This window comes from Harpia harpyja, chromosome 6 (assembly GCF_026419915.1).
Source record: "Harpia harpyja isolate bHarHar1 chromosome 6, bHarHar1 primary haplotype, whole genome shotgun sequence".
Taxonomy (NCBI): domain Eukaryota; kingdom Metazoa; phylum Chordata; class Aves; order Accipitriformes; family Accipitridae; genus Harpia; species Harpia harpyja.
Genome location: NC_068945.1, coordinates 69,171,644 through 69,199,402, shown reverse-complemented (window position 1 = coordinate 69,199,402; position 27,759 = coordinate 69,171,644). Strand labels below are relative to the sequence as shown.

The 27,759-nt window shown below is 46.7% G+C and overlaps 1 protein-coding gene across 3 annotated transcripts; it reads right to left on the bottom strand.

Moving 5' to 3' along the window:
* Nucleotides 1–59: 59 nt before the first annotated feature.
* On the bottom strand, nucleotides 60–26,909 carry FBH1 (F-box DNA helicase 1). 3 transcript variants are annotated; one of them, XM_052789373.1, is made up of 21 exons: nucleotides 26,794–26,909; nucleotides 25,158–25,325; nucleotides 22,528–23,096; nucleotides 21,032–21,162; nucleotides 18,631–18,766; nucleotides 18,192–18,382; nucleotides 16,372–16,485; nucleotides 14,625–14,716; nucleotides 12,723–12,891; nucleotides 11,660–11,888; nucleotides 10,708–10,795; nucleotides 9,929–10,015; nucleotides 8,661–8,797; nucleotides 7,250–7,349; nucleotides 6,954–7,075; nucleotides 5,069–5,144; nucleotides 3,745–3,942; nucleotides 2,985–3,107; nucleotides 2,237–2,343; nucleotides 1,241–1,375; nucleotides 60–368 (listed from the first exon to the last, which is right to left on the bottom strand). In XM_052789373.1, exons 1-21 carry the CDS (start codon nucleotides 26,801–26,803, stop codon nucleotides 249–251), a joined length of 3,102 nt encoding a protein of 1,033 aa, XP_052645333.1. In that variant the 5' UTR covers nucleotides 26,804–26,909; the 3' UTR covers nucleotides 60–248. The 3 variants fall into 3 exon arrangements, with proteins under 3 accessions (XP_052645333.1, XP_052645335.1, XP_052645336.1); XM_052789375.1 differs by having other exon boundaries at nucleotides 25,158–25,322; nucleotides 26,794–26,891; XM_052789376.1 differs by lacking the exon at nucleotides 26,794–26,909 and adding an exon at nucleotides 25,938–26,037 and having other exon boundaries at nucleotides 25,158–25,322.
* Between the last annotated feature and the right edge of the window lie 850 nt (nucleotides 26,910–27,759).

The following is a 27,759-nucleotide window of genomic DNA, read 5'->3' as shown; positions in this document are numbered from 1 at the left end:
TCCGATACAGCTTATACAGTGCATATTATTCTGTGCAATAATACTACTGTGCCTGGAGGGCAAGGCAGGGCTGGAGAAAAGGTCTCACACCTCCTTGCAGAGAGCCTGGAGGGTTCCTCTTCGAGTTGGTCTGAAATCCTGCTCCAACATCCACCTGATTTTGGAGCTGGGACGTGACAACAGGTCTTGTCCTGCACCCAGAATGGCTCTGGGCCACAGTTAGGGTTCTGGGGAGCTGGAGGGCTTCATTAGAGCTGCACGGGCTGTTCCTGAAGCGCTGGGAAAAAGGTGAGTGGTGTCAGAGAGCCAAAACGCTGCCGCGTGCAAGCGTGGCAAAGGTAGCCACCTGCGTCCCTGCTGCCATTGCTCTGTGGGGGAAAGAGAGGAGATTTGAGAGAAGAGGATGGCTGGAGGAAGGCTTCCAACCTCGGACGCAACCCTCTCACATCCAGGGAAGAGATCAACCCTGTGCCCGAAGCATCTCCTGCCACCTTCCTTGCAAGGAAATCCCTTATCTTGTTTAATAGCTGCAACAACCAAAATGTCCCTGTGTAGGTCTTTGCTGGTGAAGGACGAGGCTTTGCCCGTCTCAGTGCTCATGTCCCCTGCTGATGGCTTGGAGCCATCTGCTATCTCTTGTTGTGGACATGGAGCTCCACCAGATTTACTGCGTGCTTGCAGATCCCAGCGCTAGGGAAACTTGGCCTTCACCACACCTTCGGGGCACGGATGAACCCCAGAGCCAGAAGGTGGCCAAAACTGGACCCAAAAGTCAGACTGTCACTTCCAGCTGGCTGGCAGGGGTGAGGGGTGCTCTGCTAGCCTCAGACAATGTTCGATGACCTCAGCAGAGGCTCTAAGAGTCAGATATGGTATCTGACACAACAAAACCCCCAAACCGGCCCCACCTGAGACCACAATTAGTCTCAGAAGAGAGGTTAAGACTTGAGTGGATCCATGGGAACTGCAACACCACCCCCAATCATGCAGTTGGGAAGTCACCCCCAGTTATGAGCTGGGGTTGCGAGCAGAAGTAAAGGGCCGGGGAGCTGTGGGCATGAGATCCAGCTATAGGACTTTCCCTGGTCGCTTCCACTAAAGCTTAGCACTCAGGTTGTCCCTCCCCAGTGCAATAGCTCAGAACTGTCACAGTGCACAGCAGCCCTGCAAGCGGCCGGAGCGGCTCGTGAAGGCTCCCAATTCAGAAACTTGATCTCAAAGGCCCGTGGAGGGGACATACGTGAGTCAAAGGGAGCTTCTTCACAACCAGCCTGGAGCTGGACTGCAGTGTTTCTGTACATAGTGGCATAGAACAAGCGATGGGGGCCCCGTCCTTTGCAGCCTCACTCATCAGCTCCACCCGAAGGAAACGCTCCTAAGAAACAAGAAAAAAGGGAACAACGCTCAAGAGGGAGCTGAGATACTGGAACAGGTTGTTTCATTATTTTTTTTAACCCCCTGGGAAGTGACTTGCCACATGATGTTTTTTTATAAAACAAAAAAATCCCAAACCCCTGGTGACAACAGAAATCAAGCAGAAGCCAGCAGCAGCTTGTGAGGAAGGAAGTGAAGAAAGAGCTGGCAACCACTGCAGAGAAAAGGGAACCTACGCGAGATACGAAGTCAGGATCTGTGGAAGACAACACGCAAATGCAAGGACTGTGAAAAAAAATGCTGCAACCTTGTGCCTTGCTATTGAAACTATGGTGCAGGGCAGCGTGAACTGAGGAAAAAATGTGACCTCAGCTATTCTGGTCTATGCCAGCAAAAGCCACGGCATAGTCCACGCTCAGCATGAATCTTAGGATCAGGGTGAATCTTATGATAATCCTCTTTTATGCTCTTCTAGTACACACACCCCCTCCAAACACAATAATCAGAGATGTGCAGATTTTATGGGTAGCGGGTGCTGACTCTCTCGGCACTTCCTTAAATTGGCAGCAGCAGCCCATTCTACCCGAGACATCATCGCTTGCAGAGCTGCCTCAAGACTCCAAATCCTAACGAGACTGGGAGACGAGGGCGTGCCTGGCAGTTTGCCCTCCCCAGCTGTCTGCTCTGCCTCTGGAGCGCTCACACATCAGCTGAGGAACTGCTGCAGTTCACAGGCAGCGCTGCTCAGCCAGATCGCACACGACGACGGCTTGCTTTGGTGCAGCGTGCTATGAAGCGCAGGTATGAGGGTCCTACAGTGCCCCGCTTGAGGATCTGCTTACCTTGGAAAGATTTCACTTACCCCAGCCAATGCTAAGAGGTTTTCCAGGGACTTTGACATTAGCAAATACTTCTTTGCGCGCGTCACTGCTACATAAAGCAGGTTCCATTCATCCTCGGGATACATGCCTAGGTTGGAGGAAAGATCATCAATAGCTTTAGAGAACAAGGATGAACAGCTCTGCCGTTCTTCTAATGTTTCAACTAGTATTTCTGGAAGGACGCTCGGTGTTTCTCTGGGAGAGCATGAACTTGCAGAGCAGCACAGCTGTGCAGCACTCACTCTCCTGCATTTGCTGTGCAGTTCCTGACACCACCGATAGCTCCTGCCTCGTTCCATGTTCCTCCCTCCAGGCAAAGGCAGGACTCTACATGCCCGGAGAAGCAGCTCACTGCTATGTGTTTTCCCACCTCCTGGGCACAGAGTTGGCACTGGAGGAGTTTCTCAGTCTCTAGCTTCACTGTGCAAGCTCCTTTCTGCTCACTGGGAAGAGATCGGCTCTTCCAAAGCATGCACCTAAGCAAAGTAGTGTCTTTCCCAAGCGTGGAGTTGGTCTTTCTCTGTTGCTAGATGGCTACAAGCTCAACTGCAGGAATACTCCCCTGCCCCTATCTTGCTGTGAAGGAAACTACAAAATCAATAATCACGAGGACAGCCAGTGGCACTTGACAATGCTGAGAAGCACAGGCTCACATGACAAGCGCCAGCAGCACGCTTTGCTTTCCCACTTTCGGATCAGGATGGGTACCAAACACAGCTGTTTCCTTACCAATATTGAAGTTAGTTCTCTGGTGATCGCCATTGAGATGTGGTACTTGCACAAAGTCATCTGCAATCAGCACCGTATCAAACTCCAGGCCTTTGGCTTGATGGACAGTACCTATTAGGTAATCTGTAACCAGCACACGTTGGGAACAAGAAGGAAAAAAGGTCACCGCAGCAATAACGGTACTTTTCATTTCACGAGGCGCCGAGTCAAATGAAATTATTTCGTTCTGCATTCATTTCACTTCTCCCAGGATATAAATCAGAAGCAAAGCACCTCTATTGGGAATCTAGACTGCTGAAGACAACTTCCTTACCAAGGAAAATGCCTGGCTGTCAGCAGCCTGAGCCCCAGCCCCAGCTCCCAAACAAGAATGCTCTTTATTTGATGACTTTTTTTACTCAATTGCTTTGTCCCCTCCCCAAATTTTAGGCAGCAAGTTGCAGGGTAACTCCAACAGGAATCCCCAAAAGCAGGACAGAGTCCTAGGGCTTTCCAACTAGAGGAAATATTGTGTCCAAAGGTTTATTTGCCTCTAGCAAAGTCACATCAAGCAATCCTCTGGTGGCAAATTTATTGCCCTGAACTCCGCCTGGAGTCCCAGACGTACTCCAAAAGCTGCTGTTCAACTTCCTTTCTTCCTAAAAGAGTGACTTGATCCAAGCTTAGCCTTTTTGCAGAACGAGGTGGATTCAGCACTGAAGCTGGATTGAAAAAAAAGACCTGAATTTGCTCCTCTATCAACGACACAGTTTGACTTTACCTGCCATGGCTTCTTGTGACACATGGCTGCTCTCAATCCTCTGCACCAGCTCAGGGATCCGCTCTTTGTACTTCTCCACTATTGCAATCTTCACTTCCAGGTCTTTGTCATCGATGTGCTCTGCATACTCCCTTAAACCGAGGAAGCCCTGAGTTTCTTCCCATTTTCTGATAAAGGAGTCATTTATAACAAGGTTTGCTGAAAAGAAAGTAGCAGATGACATGAGTTTATTTGACAGACATGTATAATGGCATTTTTAAATTCTAATAAAATTTCAGAGTAAGTATCAGGGAAGGCAAGTGTGGGGCAGTGGATGCACTGCCGCTGTGGGATGCAGGGGCTTGGGATGCACTCCTCACTCCGTGATGGGTGGTTTTCGCTCAGGATTTTCTCTTTACCGATACAAAACACTATCAAACCTCGATGCTCTCATCAGAGCAGGTAGTTTCACAAAACAGCATCACTTTGAGATACAGCGCTGGTGTACTATGACGGGTACAGAAGTTTAAGGAGCTCAGGAGAGAGTGGCTGACAAACATTCACTGAGCTTACTCATTTCTAGAGCATGTGTCCTAGAAAGTCTGCACAACCTTCGTCCCCAGAGATATTTGGAAATTGAAAGGAAAAGACTCTAATGTGACTTCAGAGTGGCTGGAGCAGGAGCTCAGGGCAGAGACAGCTCCAGGGCCCTTCCAACCTGCATCACGCTGTCTTTTTACCTGGATGGCAAGGAGTTTTCCTGGTAGCTCATCCTCCAAAGAACCAGTAACAACACTCACAATCAATCACTCGCGGCAGCTCAGCAAGTCCTTTGTCTCTGTGCCCCGTATATAACAATACTTGCCTACTGCTGCCAAGAGATTTTAAATGAATTATTTATTTCCTAAATGATATCCACCTGTGAAAAGCAAGCATGTGATAGAGGATTCAACACACCAGGTTCAAAAACGAAACAAAACAGGAAAAGCCTAAGACAAATGAAAAATGAAGTCAAATCAGAAAACATAGGGAAAAAATCCCAATCTATTTTACTGGGCTCTTGCACTCAAGGTAAGGCATCGCAGTGGAAAGCTGGGGAGACCTGCATGACACAGGCCCCACAATTTTGGCATTTCTGATATTAACGCCAGCCACTCAAGCAGCCAAAATAGCACAGCCCATGACACTACCATTGAGAAGTCCATTTTCAACAGATAACTTCATGAGGAAATATAAAATAAAACACCAAGAAGCATGCTACTTTCCATCACCACAGCAAAATCTAAAAAATCCATGCCACTGTAGGGAGGATCACACACAGAAAGAAGGGTAAGGACATACTCACATTTTTTCCGTTCATCTGCGGGTTGACTGAGCTTCCAAATATCATAAATTCTGCTCAGGCCAAAACGGGCAAGCCCCTAAAACAAACAACAAATTGTCTTAATATACAGGAGTAAAGGACCTGTCTAGAGTTTCTAGATAAGCTAGCAGGGCCCAGTGGTTATTGGTGTTAGGAGGGAGGGAGTAAGGGAAACGTGCTGAAGATGCAGAGCTGGTTTCCTGAAATGCCTGGAGTCATAGCACAATCAAAAGCAGCTCAAAAGGCAATGATCCAGCCCACTGCAGACAGACAGGTGGACCGCAAGAAGAGAACAGGACATTATCTGATGGGCATTATAACAGAGCTATGGCAGAATTTTATATTCAAAGGCTTTTCAAAGAAAAAAAAATTATTTATATAATGTTTTCTCATTTGTAAACAAAAAAAAAAGGTTCGGTTTTTGGTCTTTTTAGCTTTTAATAGCTGCATATTGCTTTGTTAAAACAAACTTTAAAAGTCTGTTGTGCCATAAATGCTGCTGGCCTATTGACTCCATGCTGTTTCGTGGGAAAGCCAGCTCCAGGCACAACTGCATCCTCTTTCCTGAAGCGGTGGGCCACCACAATGAAGATAACCTTGCTAAACTGACTGTATGTAAACTGAAACAAAAGGCTTTGCTTTGACAATGTTTATTTTCAGAAAGTATTTTCCCCCCTTGTTTCCAAAATCAGTTTGTTTTGTTCTATCAAAAGAAGCGTCAGTCTGAACTTAGACTTATTCCAAACTGCAAAGGCAGACGAGGATTTTGGTACTGGGTAGACAGTTCAAACATTCATTCTGTTGTAATATGCAGTTTCCCAGTGCAAAAAAGAAATTAAAATATCAGCCTATAATTCAAAAGACCAGGCTCTTCCTCAAACATATTCAGCACTAGGACAACTGTTCACGTGCTTCTACATTTCTGGGTGCAGAACAAGATCTCAAATTAAATCATGGGTATTGATGATTCAGAGTTTGAAGACTAATGTTTCCTCTGAGGCTTTTGAAATGTGGAGCCTTATTAAAACCTCCCTGCAATTCAAGCACATGAATTTCTGCAGATGTGCATACACACATACTCTCCTTCTTCAGCTACATGGGTGCTTTTTGCAAATGAAAATTCAGTGCAAACCTCAGAAGTGTTGCTCCCTCGAGGGGTTAACATTCAGCATTGCTGAAAATCCCTGTTTCCCTCACCAAAAATGCTGGTGCACCAATTTCCCTGGGTGTATCGAGACAGGGACCAGACCATCACAGGACTGGAAATTAGTAATGAGCGGAGCACAGCACAGCCCTCTGTGGCATCTACAAGCCCAAAGGACACCTTCAGCTTCAACCGTTGTCTTCGTCTCTCAAGAGAGCTTGAAAAATATTTATTCTCTCAGGGCACAGCCAACTGCCTTTCACTACTTTTTACACTCACCCTGCAATTACAGCTGATTTTTACTTCCCTAATGCAGCAACACTGTGCTGCTGCCGTGGCCGAAGACAGTCAGCGGCGCTCCATCTAATGCAAATACTTGCAGCGACTTGTTACAGCCATATATCACTCTTCCCCTGCCCCAGCCTCCTCCAGCAGACTGGAGCTGCTGCAGTCCTATCTGATCCTGATAAAAAAAGGGACACACGAGCCTAAAAAGGGAGCGTCGCCTGCACAGATTTGAGAACAGCTGCTCCAAATAACTCTTTCCCCAGCCACAACAGATTGCTGCTTTTTCCTTGAATATTAGTTTTAAACCTGGGTGCTGCAGACAGCAGATCAGCCACACCTATTTCAAGCCACACGTAGGTGTCTCTGCTACAAGTGCTAACAGGCTTGGGGACTTGAGGTTGGGATGTGAAAGACACAGTGGCAATTTCCCCTTACCCCAATCACGTGTATTTTAATCGGTCTCTCTCTTCCAGTAAGTTTCACAGCATCCTCAAACACATTAAAATTGCTTCGTGATAAGATTGTTATCTTCCCTTCCATGCTGCCTCTCACATCACCTGCATGAAGAAATTCCCAGTTAGCCAGGGCAGTTAGAAAGCAGGTATCTAAACCCAAAGATCTTCATAAATCAGGATTAATCCTGAGACGCTTTGTTTATTATGCAGTACCTCTGTAACTCCCAGTCACTGAACAGAGCTGACTGAGCCGAGAGATGCACCGACACTTCTTACCCTTTTGGTTTCCACCCACTAATGTCTTATTCCTGATCCTCTTGCAGACATCCAGAATGGTTGCTCCAACGTAAGCTATTTCAGGACCAAATCTGAAACTCTATGTGGAAAAATGAAGGAAACAGCAGGAAAAGAAGAGGAACTTGTTAGAACCCACAAAAGTATTACTATGTATGGAACTATACAATTCCCACCAACCTTCTGGACAACGCTTCTCTTAGAAAAAGCACCCAAATCCCCTCCCAGACTATTCCTGGAAATCCTGGTCGCTCTTACACCCAAGGTGATAGGAACTCTGCTGTGAGATGGGACTATCATACAGGGCAAAACGTGGTTTCCAGCCTCTCCACCCCAACGCCTGCCACTGCCAAGACTCTTCCCCACTAATTTAATGTGACATGTCACATCTGTCCTGCAGGAGGGCAGGGGCTAGAGGTGGTGGGAAAGGAGCCAGGTGCCTGTCCCTGGCTCCTGCCCCTTGGCAAGTCTGGCACGGTGCAAGGGGGAAAAGGCAGCTCAGATGGATGGGTATTTTGGTGGCCGTTCTGGCTTAGAAGCTGGTTGCATTGCAGCTTGTATTGCTGGTTTAAGCTGACTCGTTCTGCAAAGATTCCTAAAGGCGTAGTTCCTCCTTATATTAGCTGTGAGAATTGTGTAGCCATGTAGCTAATCAGGCCAAAAAACTAATCAGGGTAAGCTTTCAGTTGGCACAGTAGCAGGTTAGGTAATCCAGCCTAGAGACACAAGCATCACTTGTGCTGAAAGAAGGTGGGAGCTCTCTTCCAGGGCAAACTCAGATCAGCTGAAGCTGCTCAAGAAAATTACGCCCTTGGCCGACAAACAGGGCAGGAGATATCACAGACAAAGGGGCAGTGGTGGGACAGAGGTGGCAATGCTGGAGTTTGTACAGAGCCACAAAAAAAGATCGTGGGTACAGCCAGCAAATATGTCCTCCTTAATCAATATGGTTTTATTTCAAGGAGGTCACTGCCAGAACAAAATTCATCTCCTTGCTCCTAACTCCTTCATCTCTCTGCATGGGATGCACAGTCCTAACTGACTGAGCAAGGAGGGTATCTGCCCCTGCCCACTCAGCTGGAGCTGAGAACTAACCCAGAAAAGAAGGGCTCTCCTTGAAATAAGCCATATACTAAGGTCTCTACCCCAGTACCTATTTTTCAAGCCACATAGCCTTCCTAGTGATGGGATCACTTCACTAAGAGGCACAAAGGAGCTCTGCAGCGCAGAGTGTGAACAGCAAAGCATGGCACTAATTCAGGCAATGCAAACACTCCACGGTGACAAACTCAAGAAGTCTGGTTGTTAGATGCCTTCTGAAGAGGGATCTGAAACATTTTCCACTGCATTAGGGATCTGTCCAGGCAAGGACAGCAGCAGACCCTCACCTTACCTGGGTGAGGTAGTAGACATGGGTGTGAGGCATTGAGTAGAGAGTATTGACAGCACCTCGGAAGGTATAGATCTGCTGGTGAGGGTCTCCTACGAGGATTATGCCACATGTCTGTGACAGCACAATATCCACGATGGCTGCAGGAAAACATTGGAGCATTAAGGGGGAGCCTGCTCATAAACCAAGAGTGAACTGTACAATATCTCTTGCCTGTACCAAGGCAAGATCTCTTGCCTGATGACTCGCAGCATTTAAGAAGGAGTCACCACAGCTGCAGAAGACAACAGGTTGAGGAGAAGCAAAGGGAAGCATGCAGCTGACTGGGAGCTCTACAAACTTTCTCCCACTATTTTAGTCGGATGGTATTTTTCCTGGACTGGAGCTGCATAGCATCTTAATCCCACATGTGTGAGCCCAGCACAAATCCACCACCCATCCCCAGTGACCTGGATGCGCTGCACGTGTGCACAGTGACTCAATGCACACCTCTGCAAGCCCTTCGGTCCACTTCGACCAAGCCTGCGCAAGTTCTCAGTGATGCTGGCAGAGCAACCGTTTGCATGGCACGCAGTTGCCAAAGTGCAGCCAAACCCTTAACAAGACCAGGTCTCCAGTGAGTACAGGTGGGAGATGGTCTGAAGAAGCCTTTCAGCTGATTTAATATCTGCTGCAAAGACCAGACCTTCTGCCCCCATTCTTTCTGCTCCTCAGCATACAGTTTAGTTCACTTAGATCCTTTCACAGAACTGATTCAACTTGCTTTGCAACAGACATACTCCCCATATCCCCAGCAAAGAAAGCCAGCAGCTTTCTGCTATGTGACTCAGGAATCCCAGGGTGGTGCAAGGAACCAGCAAGACGTGCATCCAGTGCCGGGGTGGGACGGAGCAGCTCTGCTGTTCTGATAGCTGAACCATTTAACGTCTCGCCCCTCTTATAATAAACCATGTCCTTGACTATGCTGGTGTTCTGTTTTTCTCTGTTAGCAGCAAAGCAATAGCAAAAGGGTCTGGACATCATGTCTGGATGCCCAAAGCAACCGAAAGCAACCCCTCAAGCTGATGCACATGAACTCTTGTAGCCTGCTTACAAGCTGCCTTACTGAATTTGCAAGGATCTGTGACCAAACAAAAGGTCAGGTATAATGTTACAGCGGAGGGGCAGAATTTTTTTAAATTGTGTTACTTCTCACACACCCCTGAGCACACAAACATCCTCTCTGTAAAGTGCTTAGGAAGGCTGCAACTCTGTCCCCTGTCACCACTCACCTGGAGTGCAGTCCTGTGCTTCATCAACAAAAATGGCATCATATCCTGAGAGCTGAGGCTTGCTGAGCTGCCAAAGCTTCAAATACCCTGAGAGAAAGAACAAGGCATGTCAGTGAGAGGATAATTTTCTCATCATAAAACACCATGATCTTTAAAACAAGTCCCTTTTAAAAAAAAACTTTCTGGCCCGACTTCTTGCTTGGAATTTGCATGACATTTGTAGGGGTTGCAAAAATCTCTGTTGCTCCCAGATGTTGCTCTGTCTCCCTTGGCTGTATGAAGGATGAAAAAAAAAAACCCAACCCAAACTACCTGACTGCACTGGAGGAAGGCAGCTATGCTGATGACTCCAAAACTCCAAAACTCATGCACAAAGAAAGTGACAAGGAAGAAGGTTTTCCCCAATACGAGCTACCTCTGGCACTATCTGCACACATGCTAAGAAGCAAGAAGAAAGGACACGCTGGCAGCAGCAAGGAACAAACACTTCTGTTAGCACTCATTCACCCACTGTCTCACCCATTATTTCTATGATCTTGCTGCCAATCACACACATCTGAATAGTTCCACCATTTTCTGAGGCCAAACAGGAAAAATGAACAAAATTCCAGGCTTTGGGCCTGTTTTGAGCTCCCTGGTGAGCTAGTGCTAGAAGAACAGGAATTCTATACTTTTTGATGCTCATCCCTGGTGCACAGCCAGAAGAAAGAAGTATGAATCCATTTAGCTTTCTACTACAGCTCTTTATCTGAAGGCATTTGACATCTATACTCTCTTACCATCAGAAGTTATCTTGTATTTCTTCTCTACGTCTTCATCCAGCTTCTTCATGTTGCGCCATATCTCTTTTGCCTCTTCCACATTGATCTAGAAAGAGAAAACGGAAGGGTCTGGATAGATTGCATTGAGCAGAAAAACAGTCCAGGCACAGTGGATCTTGAAAGGCTTCTCTGAAGCCTTTCTCCTCCTACTTCTCTTCTGTGTCACCACCAGGTAACTACTTCTCCTCAGCACAGTCTTTTCCAAATGCAGCCCCCTGAAAAGAACATTTCTTTGCCTCAGCTATTAGGACAGTATAATACAATACCCCCTACCTTCTGCACATTAACACAGACTTGGTATTTATTTTGGCTTCACTGGACAGCTTGCAAGGTGCTTAACGATATTTAATATTTTGAGGCTGTCAATTCATTCACTGCCAGAAATAACAACTGCAAATTGGATTTCTGCTCGCTGGACTGGATCTGATCAGATGTGATCAATGTGGAGCAGAAAGGCTAATTATCTCCACAACTCCAGCCCACGTTGTTTGCAATGTCAGTGCTACCCTTTAAGTGTTGCTAAGATGTCTGTACTCTAAATGAGAATTTGGGGGTTTGGCTCTGCGTATCAAAATTACTACAAAAATGTTTATTGTCTTTACATGTAATACCACAATGCCTTTCAGGCACTCATAAAAATACATGCAATCTCTTCACTCTTTTCCTTGTAGGGAAGAAACATCTGCACTGAGCAGAGACAGTGATAGTCTCCTCTCTAGAAACCATCTGTGCGAACAGGGAGAAGAAACAGGCCCCAGTTCCTTTGGATTTGTCACCAGAGGAAAAATATATTTTGACAGTCAGTTCTTACAGCTGAAGCACAAATACCCATGAACTATGAGAGATGTGGGATAACTACAGCCCCTTCTAAACCTTGCAGCCAAAGTCTTGCTTCATCTCAGATACTCACTTCTTTTTCTATTTGACTGAGAAGTTTTCTCTCGCCATGAGTATTTTTGAACCAAATAGGAGTGTGCTCTTCACAGATCTCTGCATCTGAAGAGGCAAAAAATTTTTCAAGGGTCTGTGAGACTGTTTTCCCTCTTATGAACAGAGACTGCCCCTTGTGGTTCCGGATAAGGGAACTGATGGAGTAAACTGACATCTTGGAGAAGTTCAGCTTGCCTTTTTCTTTATAGCTGTGCCACAGATGACAAAAAATAAGAGAGACATGTTAAAACACACATGAAAAGCCTACTGGAAAAGCAAGCTCACTTTTGCTTCTGTTGCACACTAACACTTGCAGAAGCTCTGTTTTATACACCTACTTAGACCTAGTAATGGACTATCTTTGAAATCTGCACAATTTATCCTGGTGGAAGCACAAACTTGTTCATTTCATAGATTTTATAGATGAAAAGTCAAGCCAGAGAGATATTCCCATCATTCACCCCTGCAATTACAGATTGTTTTCAGAGCCAGGTAAGAGGATTCCCCTATTCTTCCAGGACGTGGCTCATTTTCCCTTCTGTCTGCAGTTTAGATATGCCAACATAATTGGCCAGAAACTGTATCATTAGAACAACTCAGGTTAAGAAAACCCCTCCTCTGCTAAAGAAAAGCAGCATTTAGACTGGTTGTACCACTGAAGAGTAAATGGGAAATGGCAAAAAGCCATTCCCAGTGGCTTTCTATCTCCCTGCGAAGTGCTCCTTGGCTATAAACACAGGCAGGATGAAACAGCCCCCAGAACAGCAATAGGGCTTATGACGGTACAGTCTGTGCCACAGCAGGGCAATGAGTCTGTTTCCCCAGGCTCACATGGATGCTAAGATCACTGGCACATCCAATCTAAAAGAATTCGGAAACCATAAATCACAGTCTGGCTTGAAGCAGGTGAAAGAAGTAATTTCCCCCTTATTTTTGCCTCCTTAAATCCTGGAGGCTTACTTCAAAACTAAACTTTCCTTTCCTGCCATGTCTTTTCCCTGCTCGACTGGCCTTCAACAAAGGAATCTAACATCCCCACTCACAGTTTGCCAACACTTCCAAATGCTAACGAATGGAAAGTCTTGCACGTAACGTTTCTGGGGAAGACACTTTTTCCCCTCTCTGCAACAGCTTTGTTAAACGTCACGTAAAGGAAATTCATATCAGCAAACTTCTCAGCGTACTTGACCAAGGTTGAGGTCTTTCCTGTACCTGAAAAACAGGAGAAAGTAAACAATAAAGCATTCAGAGTCAAGAATGAATGAATCCACACACCTCTCATCAGCTTTACCTTCCTGCTCCTGCTGTCCTAACTGCACAGCAGGACTATTTGCAGCTAATGGGAAATTATTCACTGACTCAACTGAAATCAGCAGAAGCTGTGGAGCAAAGCAGCTTTGAAAAATTACAGTCTGCAGCCTAAAAGCTTTTAAAAAAACCCCAAACATTTTATCACCCAATATTCTAGAAGTCTGAGCATATGTGAAGGTACTGGTTCTCTTGAAAGACAGCTTTGTAAATGAAATATTAAAATTGCTCTGTTGAATGATTCATGAGCTCATTTCTTTGTAAGATCTGCCACTGATGCTGCTCTCCTTTACTCCAGTTTGCTGCAGGACAGCACCGTCATGGCAAAGTTGCTTCACTCATGGAGTACCGATCAATCACAACAGAAACCTGAGACAGGAAGGGCTCTGCACATTTCCTTCTTTGCCCCTTTTCATATCCTCAACGATGACATAGTGTCAGCAAACTTTGCCCACCTTGCTGTTCCCACTCCTCCCAGATGACTCGTGAATGTTGGACAAACCAGGTGCCAGCACAGATCTCTGCAGGAGTCCAGTGGCTACCAGCCTCTGTGCAGAAAACTGACCATCTGCTCCTACTTTTGCATCCTAGCTTTTAACCAACTATTCACCCATGAGGACCATGAGGATCTTTTACCATTTTGCCTGGTGTGGTGGGCTGACCCTGGCTGGAGGCCAGGTGTCCTGAGGCTGATCCTTTCCAAGACCCTCTAGAAGGAACACGGATGCAGAAACTCATTTAGCTTTTCTGCCACCGCATCATTCACTCGAAGGCATCCTTTACACTGCAGTTAGCTAACAGATGCTTTGGCAAGCATCCTCATCCACATGTTTGAAGAAGAATTACGAGTCTTTTAAGCTTTTTGCCAGCGGTTGCTCAAGCTCTTTTTCTGCCCTGCCTTCTTGTGGTTACACGTAACCTCTCAGAGTTCAGGAACATTCCCTTTTCTGTCACTTGGACACGGTGACTTTGTACAGACATAAGAAACCACAATTACTGGCTTCTGTACTGTGGTGCTTCGCTGTACATGCCCTTTTGCATGGAGTCTGTTTGGCAGAGAGCATGCATTAGGTCTGATCCCCCAGTGTGGTGTCTTTAAAGGAAACTCTCTGCAGGTGGAGGGAGATGATTTACTTTTCCTTTTCTTTTTAAACAGGCTCCCTCGATTTTATGCAATTCCCCTTTTCAAAACAGTGTGCAAGTGCAGAAGTTTTCTTGGCTTGTGTTGCTCCTACAGGGATGCTAAACCTAAACAAGTAAGAGTGACTCCGTCTAGTGACCTGTGGCAATAACACTGAGAAACAGGCTCAGCATGTGGCTAAGAAACACATGGAGAGTTGCTTCTCCTCTCCCAGGTCCCCTGACGAGCTGCTCTGAGCAGTCACTGGCAGCACCCAAACACTCAGTTTCGGTACCATGTCCAAATATGACATTTACCCAGCTTGCATGGGAGTAACCACCACCATGCTTCCCATTCCTATTTCTCTGCAAAAGCTTGCTCTGAATTTTTGTATGGATTAAAAGTAAGGTTGATGCCCCTGGCATCCACACAGTTCTTCGGACAGAAGAAGCAGGGGAAGAAGGAGTAGAATTAGAGGTTATGCATTCATTCTTACAACATAATTTTTGGCTCTTACCTGCAAATGCCATAATTTTCACTACTTGACCACGCTCAATTTTGTGATTCAAAATCTTTTGCTGTTCATGGGTCAGCTTTACTTCAGGACAGCTACCAAAACCAGAAAAAAACCAGAGTGAAAGGAATTAAGAAAATAAATCCTCCCACATAAAACAAACAAATGAACTAACAGCAGAAGGAAACCAATGAATGATTGATCCCATCCCACAGGCAGGAAGGTGGCACTAGAGCACCTTGGTTATTGTGCAAATGAGAAAAGCAGGGAATAAGAAAAGATTTGAGATAGCAAAAATAAAAAGTAAATCTTGGGGAAGGTCACATAGGAGACAATCTTCTCAAGGGCCCTACACCATGCTTTAAAAATGAATTTGGTACCCTGGCTCCTTAGGCTTATTGGAAACAAACAGCGATTTGGGTTTGGGGTGTTTTGTTGCTTTTGAGAGCATGTACCTTAAATTGCTCTCTGGTTTCTCAGCATGTAGGACAGATCAATTATCCCTGCCTCTCAGGGGAGCTAAGAGCTTTGATTAACATTAAGAAAGGCATTCAGTGCTTCTGGCTGGAATGCAATTGTTTTATTCATAAAGGTCTGAAACCTGTAATCAGCCAAGAGTGTGAACCATCTCTTCGCATAGGGTCCTCCCCAATACCATGCGTAAGGGCGGAAAGCCTTGTTTAAGTGTCCTTGACATTTCACAGCTGGCAGTTAGATGGCTGCCCCCAGGACGCAACTATAACTGAACAAGCAAAATCTGCTTAGAAAAAGACTTCAAATGGAGGGGTAAAATGAAAGGGCTAGGAAAACAAGAAGCACTGAAACCCAACATCTGTTTACCTTTGATTTATTTTTTTTGTTATGACCTCTCTCACTGTTGTACCTTGGATCATCGGTGATATTACCGGATTTATCTTTGCTAGACCTCTGTGATGGATGAAAACACTACTGTTCCCCTTCTGTACGTAAGGACAAGGAGACTACATGACTTAACCCAGGGTAACTGCAGCAGAAGGGAAACCAAGCCTGGATCTCCACAGGCCAGGAAAGCATTTCACTCCTTTCTGTCCTGGTAGCAGCAAGCTACCAACCAATGCTAATTTATAACAGCTATATATATATATAACAGTTAGTACGTAACAGTTACCCAACAGGATCCAGAAAACAGAAGCCATATCTCAATATCCTGCAGCTGGTATCTCATTTCCTCCCATGCACAGAAAGCAGCGTTCATAAATGAACAGCCACGTTATTTGTGCTACAGTAACGTCACCAGCAAGCCAACCCCCATTTTGGCTGGCTGCAGACTGTGTTTCAAGAGGAACATGCTGTTAAAATTAAAGCAGGCACAATCCTCTCCTTCCAGAGCTCCTTATCCATAGGCAGAGCAGTGATGTGGGATGGTATTTTGGGGTGATTTGGGCTCTGTGAAATTTCAGTGGCCGTCACGCTGGAATGCACAGAACTGTGCTGCACCAATACATAGACCCATCAGTGAATAATGACTTTTAAATTCAGTCAGTTGATAATTCAATTTTTACAGATTTAAGGCCTGATTCTGGTTTTCCTCTGAGAATTCGGGGAGAAGATGGCAAGCAGCAGAATAAGGTTTTGTACTAATCCTTATGAATCTCAGATTCTTGTCAACCAGCCCCTGCCATGAAATGTTTGCTCCCCCTCCAAGGTTCAGCACTCCACCAGGGCCCTGTGTACTTAGGTGCGTTGCTCGCATCACCTATAATAGCATTACCTGAACCATAAGTCTTGACTGCAGTGTGAAGCCCGTGTTTCCTCTTCTACTGTCTGCATAGTTACAGAAGCATTTTCCATCAAATACAAGCAGTAGAAAATATTGTAATGGATCCTGGTAGAAAGGACAACAGAGAAACTATCACTGAGAAATCATTAATAACAAATTAAACATCTGCAGCCACCTAAAAGACAGCCAGTATCTTGAATACTTCCAACAGAACGATGCACAAAGCCCCAAGTGCTCAGGGAGTTGCAGGAGACAATATTAATATTTTAAAGCGCAGTTAGTTCTACCTCGAGAAGTGACTGCAAAGGCACCACAGGGACAGCTCTGTCTGTGACCTCTCCCTCACTCCTGCTAGGTTTGTGTTTCAGGGTCTGCCATGCAAACATGACCTGGGATCAGAGTCCACAGGATCCTTTTGCTCTCCTGAACCACTATTAGCAACAGAGTCTGGGGGAGTCCGAAAGAGAATTTGGGGCTAGTTTAGGCCTCTAAAGCGAACCAGTTTCATCAACTGTCTTATGATGATTTTATACAAGTGTGTTAGCTCTGACAATACTTCATGGTGCTTTGTTACTGCAAAGAGAGGAGCATGGCAGCTCTGTGGCTTTAATTATGCCAGCCACAGCTGGTTTAAAATTAACCTCCATTGTACATCACGGTTGACACACTGTGGTTTTACCTCTTTTAGTGCAGCTTTGCTCCTGTGACCTAACAGCTGCCAGCCCAGGCCACACTCCAGGACAGACCTCGTGTGTCACATTAGGTGACCTGCATGCTCAGACTCAGTAGTTGCTCTAGGGGCTGCAAATAGGTACCAGACAGTTCCTCGAGGACATGTTTCCTCCTTATGCTCTAAATTACAAACCTTCTGTGGTTTGAAGAGATAATGGTAGAAGAGATGTGGTCATTCTTATTTCTCCTAGTCTAGATTGTTCAAGAGATGGAGACGGGACATGTGTGACTTTGACCATGAGCTCTCATTGCTGGCAAGCAACACCCTCTGTCTGCCACATCTTCAGCAGGTGGCCTTAGCCAGCAATTATCAATCACTAACAGGCCAAACAAGCATCCTGATTCCCCTGGTCGATAGCCTGAGCACATGGCCCACGGTCGAGTAAGCAGAGGATGAACCCTTCTCCTGTGTCTAACACATGCTGGACTATACCTCACAGAGGGCAGCTTACGGAACCATCTTCTTTCTGGCTCTAGATTCATTTTCTAGTGCAGTTCCTTTCCAGTCTTCTCATAAGAAGAATTTACATGTGTCCTTGATCCTTATCTCATCCTCACTGCAATTCTGAAGTGACCTGTGGGCTCTGACCTGCATTACCAGGCACTGCTGTGACAAAAGGCACAGGATGGATTGCTATGCACATGCAGCGGGAGCCCACAGGACTTCAAGTATCATTTAAGAGGAGCGAAGTATGTAACCTGTCTCAGGAAGGTAACAACCACATTAAATTGTTGCAGCTGTTGCGTACCTATTTCTAATCAGAAAGTTTCTATAGCCACTTTAAAACCTGCTTTTGTTTCTGAAAAAAATTATTTTTCTTGAACACTACCTCCTGAAAAACAAGCAGACTATGAAACGGTCTAGGAATTAAAGCAAATCTAAAGGCAATGCTCCTGAATGTTCCTGCAAAAAGCTAGGGATGTGCACACTGCTCCTGACAAACTGCCCACACTGAGGAACTGGAGAGCCCTAACCAACAGTAACGTAATTGCTCATGAGCATATATTCACTGTATGTATTACACATCACCATGGCTAGAAAGAGGCAGGCAGGCAGGAAGCATCTCCCCACTTCTTACCTGTTAGTGATCGTAATGTTCCCGTCTCTCATCGCATACAGCAGCGTCGCCATGCAGTAAAGCGTCTCGGTCACATCCACAACAGAGAGGGTAGAGCAGGGTCTCTGCAGACACGCCATCAGCTTTTGGATGTCGCTGATGCCATCAGAGAAAAGCACCATGACTGCAATTATGGCCCACATGTTCTCAGGCTGGTATAGGCAACAATAAGAAAGAGTGAGCAAAAAGCTTTGAGCCTTTAGGAGCAGGAAAACCCTGCTTCAACATCGAAAAAATGCTTATGCCATAATGAATAGTTAAATCCTCTTCAGTTAGCCTGAACAGTACCAAATAACGCCCCAAAGGGAAAAACCTTTAGATGCAGGAGGGCAGATATGACCTCAAAGCACTAGCACTAGTAGTTAAACCTATTAAACCAGTTAATAACCGTTAAACCTACCCCTGCCCTGCTCTGTAAATGCGGCAGTTTGTTGACAACACAGACTTCAGCCTTTGAGAAGAGGTGATGACTCTTCAAACACTGGAGAACCATGCTGGGATCTACCTTCCGTCCAGTGGGTATGGCAGACACGCACCTGTGCAGAACAGGAACAGCAGCATTTGCAAAGAAGCCTTGTCAAGTGAGTTTACTCTCCAAGTGAATAATGTCAGGCTGCAGCAAGTTTAACCATGCCTTGCTGCGTGCCCCACAGATTTGACCAGATGCATTCAGCGATCAGGCTGCAAGGTGCTGAACTTGGATTTCCAACTCATTTTTGTGCTGAGAGACATTTAGACAAGTAATTCCCTGTTCTGTTACACAGACGTGCTTAAACACTTTGCTGCATCAAGCCCTTAGTGTGCAAGTTCCTTCTGGCTGCCTCAAAGTCTCCTTCCAGAAGATGGATATACCTTGCTCTTAACCCAATTTGACTCTTCTATTTGCACCATCTAACTGCCACACAAAATTGCCCTCTAGACTACACAGATCTGAACAGAGCACTTGCTTTTATCAGGGATCCGTCTTGGGCTTCGGCTTGCTGCTGAGCTCTCACTGATAAATTAGTGCGGGTCCAGGAAAGCAGCCTTTCAGGAAAGGAAAAGAAGAAAATACAGTGGAGATGGGAGGGACCAGGAGGAAGAGCTCAGATCTCACACCCTCCACGAGATACATGTATTTTAGGTAAACCCTGGAGATGCTGAGCCTCTCTGAGACCCTGGCTGATCAGGAGATGGAAAAGCAGTGCTGACATGACAGATCCTGAAACATAAAGGGATGCTAAAAGGGACACTTCAATTTAGTCTCTAGAACAGCCACCCTGCAGGAAGCAACTGTATTAACCTCTTCTCCCAAGCTTGTTGTCGGGTGCCAGAAGGCAGCGACAGGACAGCCCAGCCTTTTTTGATTTTGTCATCTAACACTTGTCTTGGAGCTCCTGGCAGCTTCTCTCAATTGCTGTACCCAACCTGGCTGTGCTCTGACGTACAGGTCCATCTCCAAAACCTTCCTTTGAGCCTCCAAATCCAGCAGCTGCTTGCTGACACCCTCTTGCTCAGGCTCCCCTCACCTCTTTCCTCCCTTGGTGCAACAACCATCTCCCTGCCCTCCAAGAGGCAACACCATCCAAGTCAAAAGGCCACTGCCAAGACTGTTCTTCTGCCCCCTCTTCTCAGTCCATGTTCAGCTTCTCTACTTTCTCAGACATTAGTACAAGGCTATCCCTGTCTGAGGCTTTGCAGCCTCTCCCTCACTTATCCATCCCTTCTCACTTGCTATCAAAATCATGGAAACTCCAGAAGGGACTTTGGAAGCCAACTAGTCAAAGCAGGGACAACTTCAAGGTTTGGTCATTTGTCCAGTTGAGGTTTGAGCATCTCCAAGGATGAAGATTCCCCACCTCTCTGGGCCACTGTTTGACCACTCTCCTAATATCTAACTGAATTTCCTGTGCTGGAACTTGTGCCCATTGCCTCTTGTCCTTTCACTGCGCACCTCCAAGAAGAGTCTGGCATCATGCTCTCTACAGCCCCTCATTAGGCAGGGGAAGACAGCAATTAGATCCCCTTTCCACCTTATCTTCTCCAGATTTCATCCTCTACTTGTACATCACCTCGAATCCTGTGTTCAGTTTTGGGCCCCTCATTACAGGAAAAATGTTGAGGTGCTGGAGCGTGTCCAGAGAAGGGCAACAAAGCCAGTGAAGGGTCTCGAGAACAAGTCCTGCGAGAAGCGGCTGTGGGAACTGGGGTTGTTTAGCCTGGAGAAAAGGAGGCTGAGGGGAGACCTCATCACTCTCTACAACTACCTAAAAAGAGGTTGTAGCCAGGTGGGGGTCGGTCTCTGCTCCCAAGTAACAAGTGACAGGACGAGAGGAAATGGCCTCAAGTTGTGCCAGGGGAGGTTTAGATTGGATATTAGGAAAAATTTCTTCACCGAAAGGGTTGTCAAGCATTGGAACAGGGTGCCCAGGGAAGTGGTGGAGTCACCATCCCTGGGGGTATTTAAAAGATGCGTAGGTGTGGTGCTTAGGGACATGGTTTAGTGGTGGACTCGGTGTTAGGTTAACAGTTGGACTCTATGATCTTAAAGGTCTTTTCCAACCTAAATGATTCTATGATCATGTGCTCTAAACAGAACAAAGAAGAGGAAAGGGGAAGTTTTTTACCTATTTCTAGAACCCTACTAGTGACTTCTACTGTTAAAATAATTTCTCCTTCCTCATCTTCCTGTATGTCTCCCATGTGTTTAGAAGACAAAGCCGTTCTCTCCTGGCAATTCACAGGATAAAACGGAAGACGACCCAAAGCAAGGAAGGTCTGAGGATCTACAGGTACAAAGTCAAGTGCTGAAGTGGACTCACCTGATCAGCCCCAACACACATCCTTCCTGCTCCTTTGTTATGGTGAAATCTTGCAAGACCTGTTTAACTCTGTGCAGGGCCGTGTCCTCCTTCATTAGGTACCGATGGTAAAGCTTTTTCCAAGGAATGAACTAGAATGTGAAGCACATACCACCATCTTTCACCTCACAGCATTGGAAAACAGGTTTCTTATGGCAATAAGCTAATCAACGTGACCTCCAAAGAAGACCTAGAGTTCGAAAAGTCCCTGTAGCTTGATGGAAACATGTACCTAGCAGGAGATGGGGAAGGAAAGAGGAAACAGAGGAAAGGGAGAAAGACTCGTTCCTCATAGTCTGCAAACATGTCTATAAAAGGCTGTTTTTTCTAGAATGATGGGAACAGGGTGATGCTGTTTCAGTTTCAAATGTCAAAGCGTTAAAGGAATGGGGATATTTTCAGCACTATTGCACAGATCTGCTCTGAGCGGGGTCTGAGTGCTTAAAATCCCTGTGTCCATGAAGTCCTACCCTCCCACAGCCTGCTGTTTGGACTTCTTTGGCAAAAACAGACGGGACGCTGCCTTTTAGGCTGTGTTACGGAGTGAAGAGCAGATTTGGGAGAGGACTTGAACACACTGAGAGTTCAATGCATGCGTTTTCTATGCATTTCTCCAGCTCTTCAGGCTCAAAGGACACACGCTGTGCTGATAAAGCAGAGTGCAGGACACCTCCTGCATTGTGTCCAGCCTTACCCATGCAAATTTATCAGAAGGACATGAACAAGAACTTGAACGCCCACAAAAATTTGGGCTGCGATCAGTCCTCCACCACTCGAGTCAGGCTGAGACAGCCTCTTCGTACAAGCTGAGGGCTTCCAGTGTGAACAGTGAGCGAGTCTAGCGGTGCCAGCTGTCTCTGAGCCACCTTTAATTGAAATGCAGAGATCCTCGCTGCAGCCAAAACAACTGCCAGTGGGTTCACAACTGTTTGTACTGCGAGGGCCTTGACTGCAGATGAACCAAGCTCCATAAAAACAGAGTTAAAAGCTTTTCCTCTAAACCCATTTGACTACAAGAGACGCCACACACACACAGGCTGGGAGACAGTGATGTACACGGGCCATGAGAGGACACTGCTCAGTCTGGTAGCCAGAATTTCCTGCACGATCCCTGTCAGAAAAAAAGGCTGCAAGGGAAACAGTGAAGGGGGATTTTGTGGAGTCTTACAGAATGTTCTCTTTCCATGTATGGGAAGAATGCATCAAGGGAAGTTACCCAATATTGATCTTCTGATACAGGTTAGCATCTGAAGATGCCACTGTGGTCCAGAAGACCAAAAAATGACAAAAGACCTCATAAGAAAGGATGGGCATTAGGGAACAATAAAGGGATTTAAAGGAACGGAGACAGACACAGCATGGATCCTCCTACAGCAATACATGCAGCCACAAGACTAAGACAGAACAGAGCAGTAGGAGAAGGGACAGGCTCAAATCAGTATCACAGCAGTCCTTACCAGTGGATCATTGACTATGTCCCTCCAGCAATGACACACCAGGCTCAGGTTCTGATACAGATCAGTCACTGGTAGGAAAGCAAAGATGTTCCTGAGGACTTCAACAGGCAGCTCGTCAATACTTCCCTGAGGCACTTCCCAGTTCCGAGTCCCCAGGAGTCCATAGTGTGCATCAGGGACTGGTTCGATTTCCATATCATCAAGTTCCCGCTTGATTTGGCTGCGTTCCTGCTTGATCTGGCTGTGTTCTAGATGAACCACCATTGGCTTCTTCTCAGGCTCACCCCACAAATCGTGCTCTGGCTTGTGAACGCCTGCAGCTGCAGTGGACAGAGGCCGTTTTCTGGATCTTTCCCTGGGAGCTGGTACAAAGTCCTCATCCTCTAGAAGGGAGCAGGAATCGCTGCTGATCTCCATCACAGTGGAGACACTGCTGAAGGAATTATCAGGTTCAGTGAAGATGGGATCCAGTAGCTTTTCTTTGATTCTACAGTTCTTTGTCCCACCAGCACCTACTTGTGTCTGAGAGATCCTGAAGTAATCAGTGATGTTCTTCTGCCGACCCTGGCCTGCAGAAAGAGGAAGAGCATGAGTGAAGTCAACAGAAACAAGCGCAAAGCGCACTGCTGCTAACTGAGCTAACAAGGAGACCAGAGGTTGTGTGAGGTGGTAGTTATTTCCATGGGGTTCCTCACAGATGTATGAGCTTACTACAGGTGAACTGTCCTGCTTCATTATTCCTTCTCTGGCAGCCTACAGAAGTCAACAGAACAACATTCATCTCTGCACTGTCCACATAATCTGGGCACTGTCAAGGTACACCTGACACCTCCACTAGCTTCTAGAAAAAGATATGGTCTGCATAACAATCTCTCAGATCAACAATCCTTAGCTAACATAACACAGCGGATGCCTGTTAAAAAGAAACATGGCTGCACAATAAATTTCATGGGAGATACTTCCACTAGCCAAAGAAAGAGAAATAGGAAGGTAACAAAATGCGAGACCTGAGTTGTTGTGGTGTCCCTCAGACTGAGGTTCGCTTCCCAGGGGTTATTTATTGTTCTTAACCCAGTGAACGAGAAGCACACTAAGATTTTAGAAAAGTTTCAGGATTTAACTACTGCTCTGCACCATGAGAAGGTCACAGCACCAAGCCTCTAGCAGGCTGTTCCTACCACAGTATAAGAGAGACTAACGCCTTTAAGAGGATAAACAGCCATTTCTTGCAAGATACTTCCTGGCTGCAATGTCAAAAAGCACTGGAGACCATAAAGAAAACCAAAACTTGGCAAGAGACTGCTCTCAGCAGCCTCTCCTTTCTCTGACAGCCACACAGTCCATGCAGCACACAGACTAAACTTACCAGCACTGATAGTATTCATTCTGTCCACCTCCTAGTCTGCAACATATCCTGATGCTTAGCTAAGAGGCAACTCGAGAAGAACAAAATCACAAGCAGCTACTGCTGATTTTAATGCATTTTATTTCTGGATGCTCATGAAGGCATACCTTAAAGAGGTCTGATTTGCAAGACGCTGCTTAAAAAGAACAGCTTCCTTGCTAATGTGCAAGTCCAATACCCTAAAACCTGGAGCATCTAAGATGACTAGATTTTTAAAAGTGAGCTAGCCAAAGATACTGCTGATACGAAAATGGAAAATTATGTCTACGAGCACAGAGTCTAGGACTCTGGTGTCTTGTCCCAGCTCACCAGCAGACATTCTCTGTGAAGTGAGTCAGCTCACACCAAGGTACAGAGAGATTCCCAAGCCAGTCAGGGAAACGCTGAAATGTTCCTAAGTCTAACCTTCCACACAGGAACTCAGGAATAACTCAGGATGTTTTTTCTTTGCTTTCTACCTCTCTCCTCGCCTAGACGTGCGTGTAGTGCCTCTTGTTGTTACACAAGTTTTGAGGCTGGGCCTTTAACCCTGCAACATGAGCTATTTGAAAGCAGCCATTTCACCTTCAGTTCGAGCCCTGAGCCCTGTTGTGTGCAGATTAGCTCAAAGTCTTATGAATCCTCAAAAGCCCTCTAAAGCTTTGGCACTTTTGAGACCCACGTCTACAAGTTGTGTATCACAATGTTTCCCACTCCCAGGAAAGTCGAAGATCAGTAACATCTGTCAAGTGCTCGACAACACTTTTGCAGTCCTACATAACTAGACAGCTCATTATTATTTAATAATTGTCCTAAAGAACATCTAGAAGCAGGAGTCACATCATTAACAGTGCCTAATTGCAGCAGCTGTAGCGTTCCTCACAGAGAGCTGCGGTTCTCCCCAGGTAGTCTCTGACAGCTCAACGATAGAGGCACAGAGGCATTTCTGGTGTGAGGAGAGACTACATACACATGCGAAAGCAAACTCACTCCCCCGTAGAGGGAAGCAGTCGAGGTATCTTTTTCTCTTGCCACTTGGCTTTGCGGCGGCAGAGATTAAGCCCAGTTTTGCCATGCACCACTCAAACCCAACCAATTTCTTCTATTTGCACTCACCTCGCCTGGTGTTACTCTCCTATCAGCACAAGTTCAATGACAGATTACACAACACCCCTTTGCTCCACAACACATTAGCCTTTTTCTCCCCCAAATCCCTCAGCCTTCGAAGTACTTGCCATCAGCGTACCTCCTTGATGTCTCCGTGTCCGGTGGGTGGGATGGAGGCCCCTGTTTACAGCTTCTCTACTTTGTCTTTGTCTCAATGGCTGCGTCAAGGAGGATGAGCCTTCTGCGCTCTGTGCGAGAGCTTTGCAGTCATCGGCCGTGAGATGCTTTTTTTTGAATCGCTTCACTGCTTTGCCAACATGCAAAAAAAAGACCCCCAAAACAGTTAACAAACAACAATATACAGTCCACGCCTTCAACAGAGGCATAAGTACACAGTTTCAGCCAGTTTCTCTGAATAAATCATAGCAGAAGCTCGTACAACGCTCCGGTGAGGTGCTAAGGAGGATAACGCATCATGTCAGGGAGACACATCTGCAGTCACTGCAACAGCGACTTCACCCCAGGTCCCCCATTCCTGCGTTGTACGAGGGTTTGGAACAAAAGAGAACGATGTAAAATCGGAATCCACGCAAGTTTTGCGGCTTTCTCTACAATACCATAACACGGAGGAAGCAGATACAGGCATTTGTGTAAATGCGAAGTATCATCAGGAGGCTGCCAAGGAAGCCTGTGGAGGCTGAACTGCGCAACCCCCTGCAAGAGACGACAGTGATTTGCCCGGGCAAGGTCAGAGCCAACATTCAAACACACAAACCTGAGCCTCTCGCAAACAGATCCAAGCTGGGATCCTCCATTAAGAAGGAAACACAAACCACTCGCAACACAGCTCTTCCCCACGAGAAGGACGGTTAAGAAGCAGCACAAAACTATCTGAAGAGTTATTTTAAGAAAACCTCACTTGAAATCCGCACGAGCTCCTCTCTTCTATACACGGGACAGCCAGCAGAAAAAGTATAAACAGTGCAACTTGCTTCTACCAAAAATGCTCACAAGAAACCAGAAATCATGGCCCAGGATGGGCTTCCTTCTGACAGAATTATCAGCAAAAGACTGGTTTCACTTTTAGTTTATTAGTACACCGTGCTGTGGAGGATAAACTCCTCTAACATGTTTATGGCAGCCACAAAAGTAATTGACCGATCTTGTACAGCAGGATCCAAGGGTCAGTTTGCTTCATTACACTGCTTTCTCCTTTTCACCCATGTCAGCTCGACAGAGCGGCATTAGAAGCACCCGCTGAGCTCCCCAGGGAGGCTGTTTTCCAACATCCCATGTTCCTCAAAATATGGCACATGAGGCAAGCAGAAGAAAAAAAGCAATGCAAGACAGTCCCGTGGCATTTAGGGACATGGTTTAGCGCTGGACTTGGCAGTGTCAGGCTTACGGTTGGACTCAACGGTCTTAAGGGTGTTTTCCAACCTAAATGATTCTATGATTCTATTCTATGATTCTACTTAAAAATGGTATTTCTCACTTGAAATTGAAAAGTTTATTGGATTAAACAGCATGAATCACTGAAACGCCCCAATTCTCTTAAGCACACGGTCCTGGCAAACGTCAGAGCCGAGGTGCCGGCTCTGTGCCCATTCCTGGAGCTGTTGGACACAGAAAGGTCTCATGTGAGATTGGACGTAGGGCTGGGGGCAAAACCTCTGCTCCCCCACCCCAGGACAGCAAAACCGACGTGCCAGAACCATGGCAGAGGGTTCACGTCCAGAAACCCGACGCAAGAAGGCGACCCGCTCAGTCTTCACCTGCGTTCATCTTTCCTCCCTTTTCCCCAAGATTTTCCACGGGTGACAGCAGCGGACACAAAAGTGCTGAGCGGAGGTTGTGTCGCAGGGCGCCGTCACGGTTTTATGGCTTCGATGACGTAAGGAACAAGGAACGTGACAGAAGACGCTCCAGCTGTGAAGTGAAAGGATCAGCCATAAGCAGCAGCCGCAGGGGATGGGGGAACCTCAAGGGGGACAAGAAATATTTGGGAGTCTGCTCCCCCCAGCACGTTGTTTCCAAACCCTTTCCCCACACGGATGCACTCACCTTGTGCCCCCCAGCATGGCACCCGCACGGGGAGGCCCCCCCCACAGCCCAGGACTACCCCCCCCAGCCAAGAACAGCCCCCCCCCCCCGTTACCAGCACCCTCCATAGCCAAAGGCCCTCCTCCTCTGTGTCCCCCATCACCAAAGCCCCCCCCCCCCCGCCAAGAGTCCCCCCCCCATGGCAAACTCCCCCCAATGCCAAGAAGCCCCCCCCACCCATTACCAAGCCCCCCCACTGCTAAGGGTCCCCTCATTGCCAAACCTCCCCCCCCCAATTACCACCCCCCCCCATTACCAAGCCCCCCCCCCATTACCAAGGATCCCTCCCCATTACCAAGGGTCCCCCCTCATTACCAAGGGTCCCCCCCCATTACCGAAGCCCCCCCCCATTACAAAGGCCTCCCCCCCATTACAAAGGCCCCCCCCCCACATTACCAGGCCCCCCTAATTACCAAGGGTCCCCCCCGATTACCAAGCCCCCCCCCAATTACCAAGGCCTCCCCCCCACATTACCAAGCCCCCCCCACATTACCAAGCCCCCCCTAATTACCAAGGCCCCCCTAATTACCAAGGGACCCCCCCCATTACCAAGGGACCCCCCGTTGCTACGGTGTGTCCCCCCCCGTTGCCAAGGGTCCCCCCCCCCGCCCGTTGCTCACTCCGCTCCTGACGCGCTC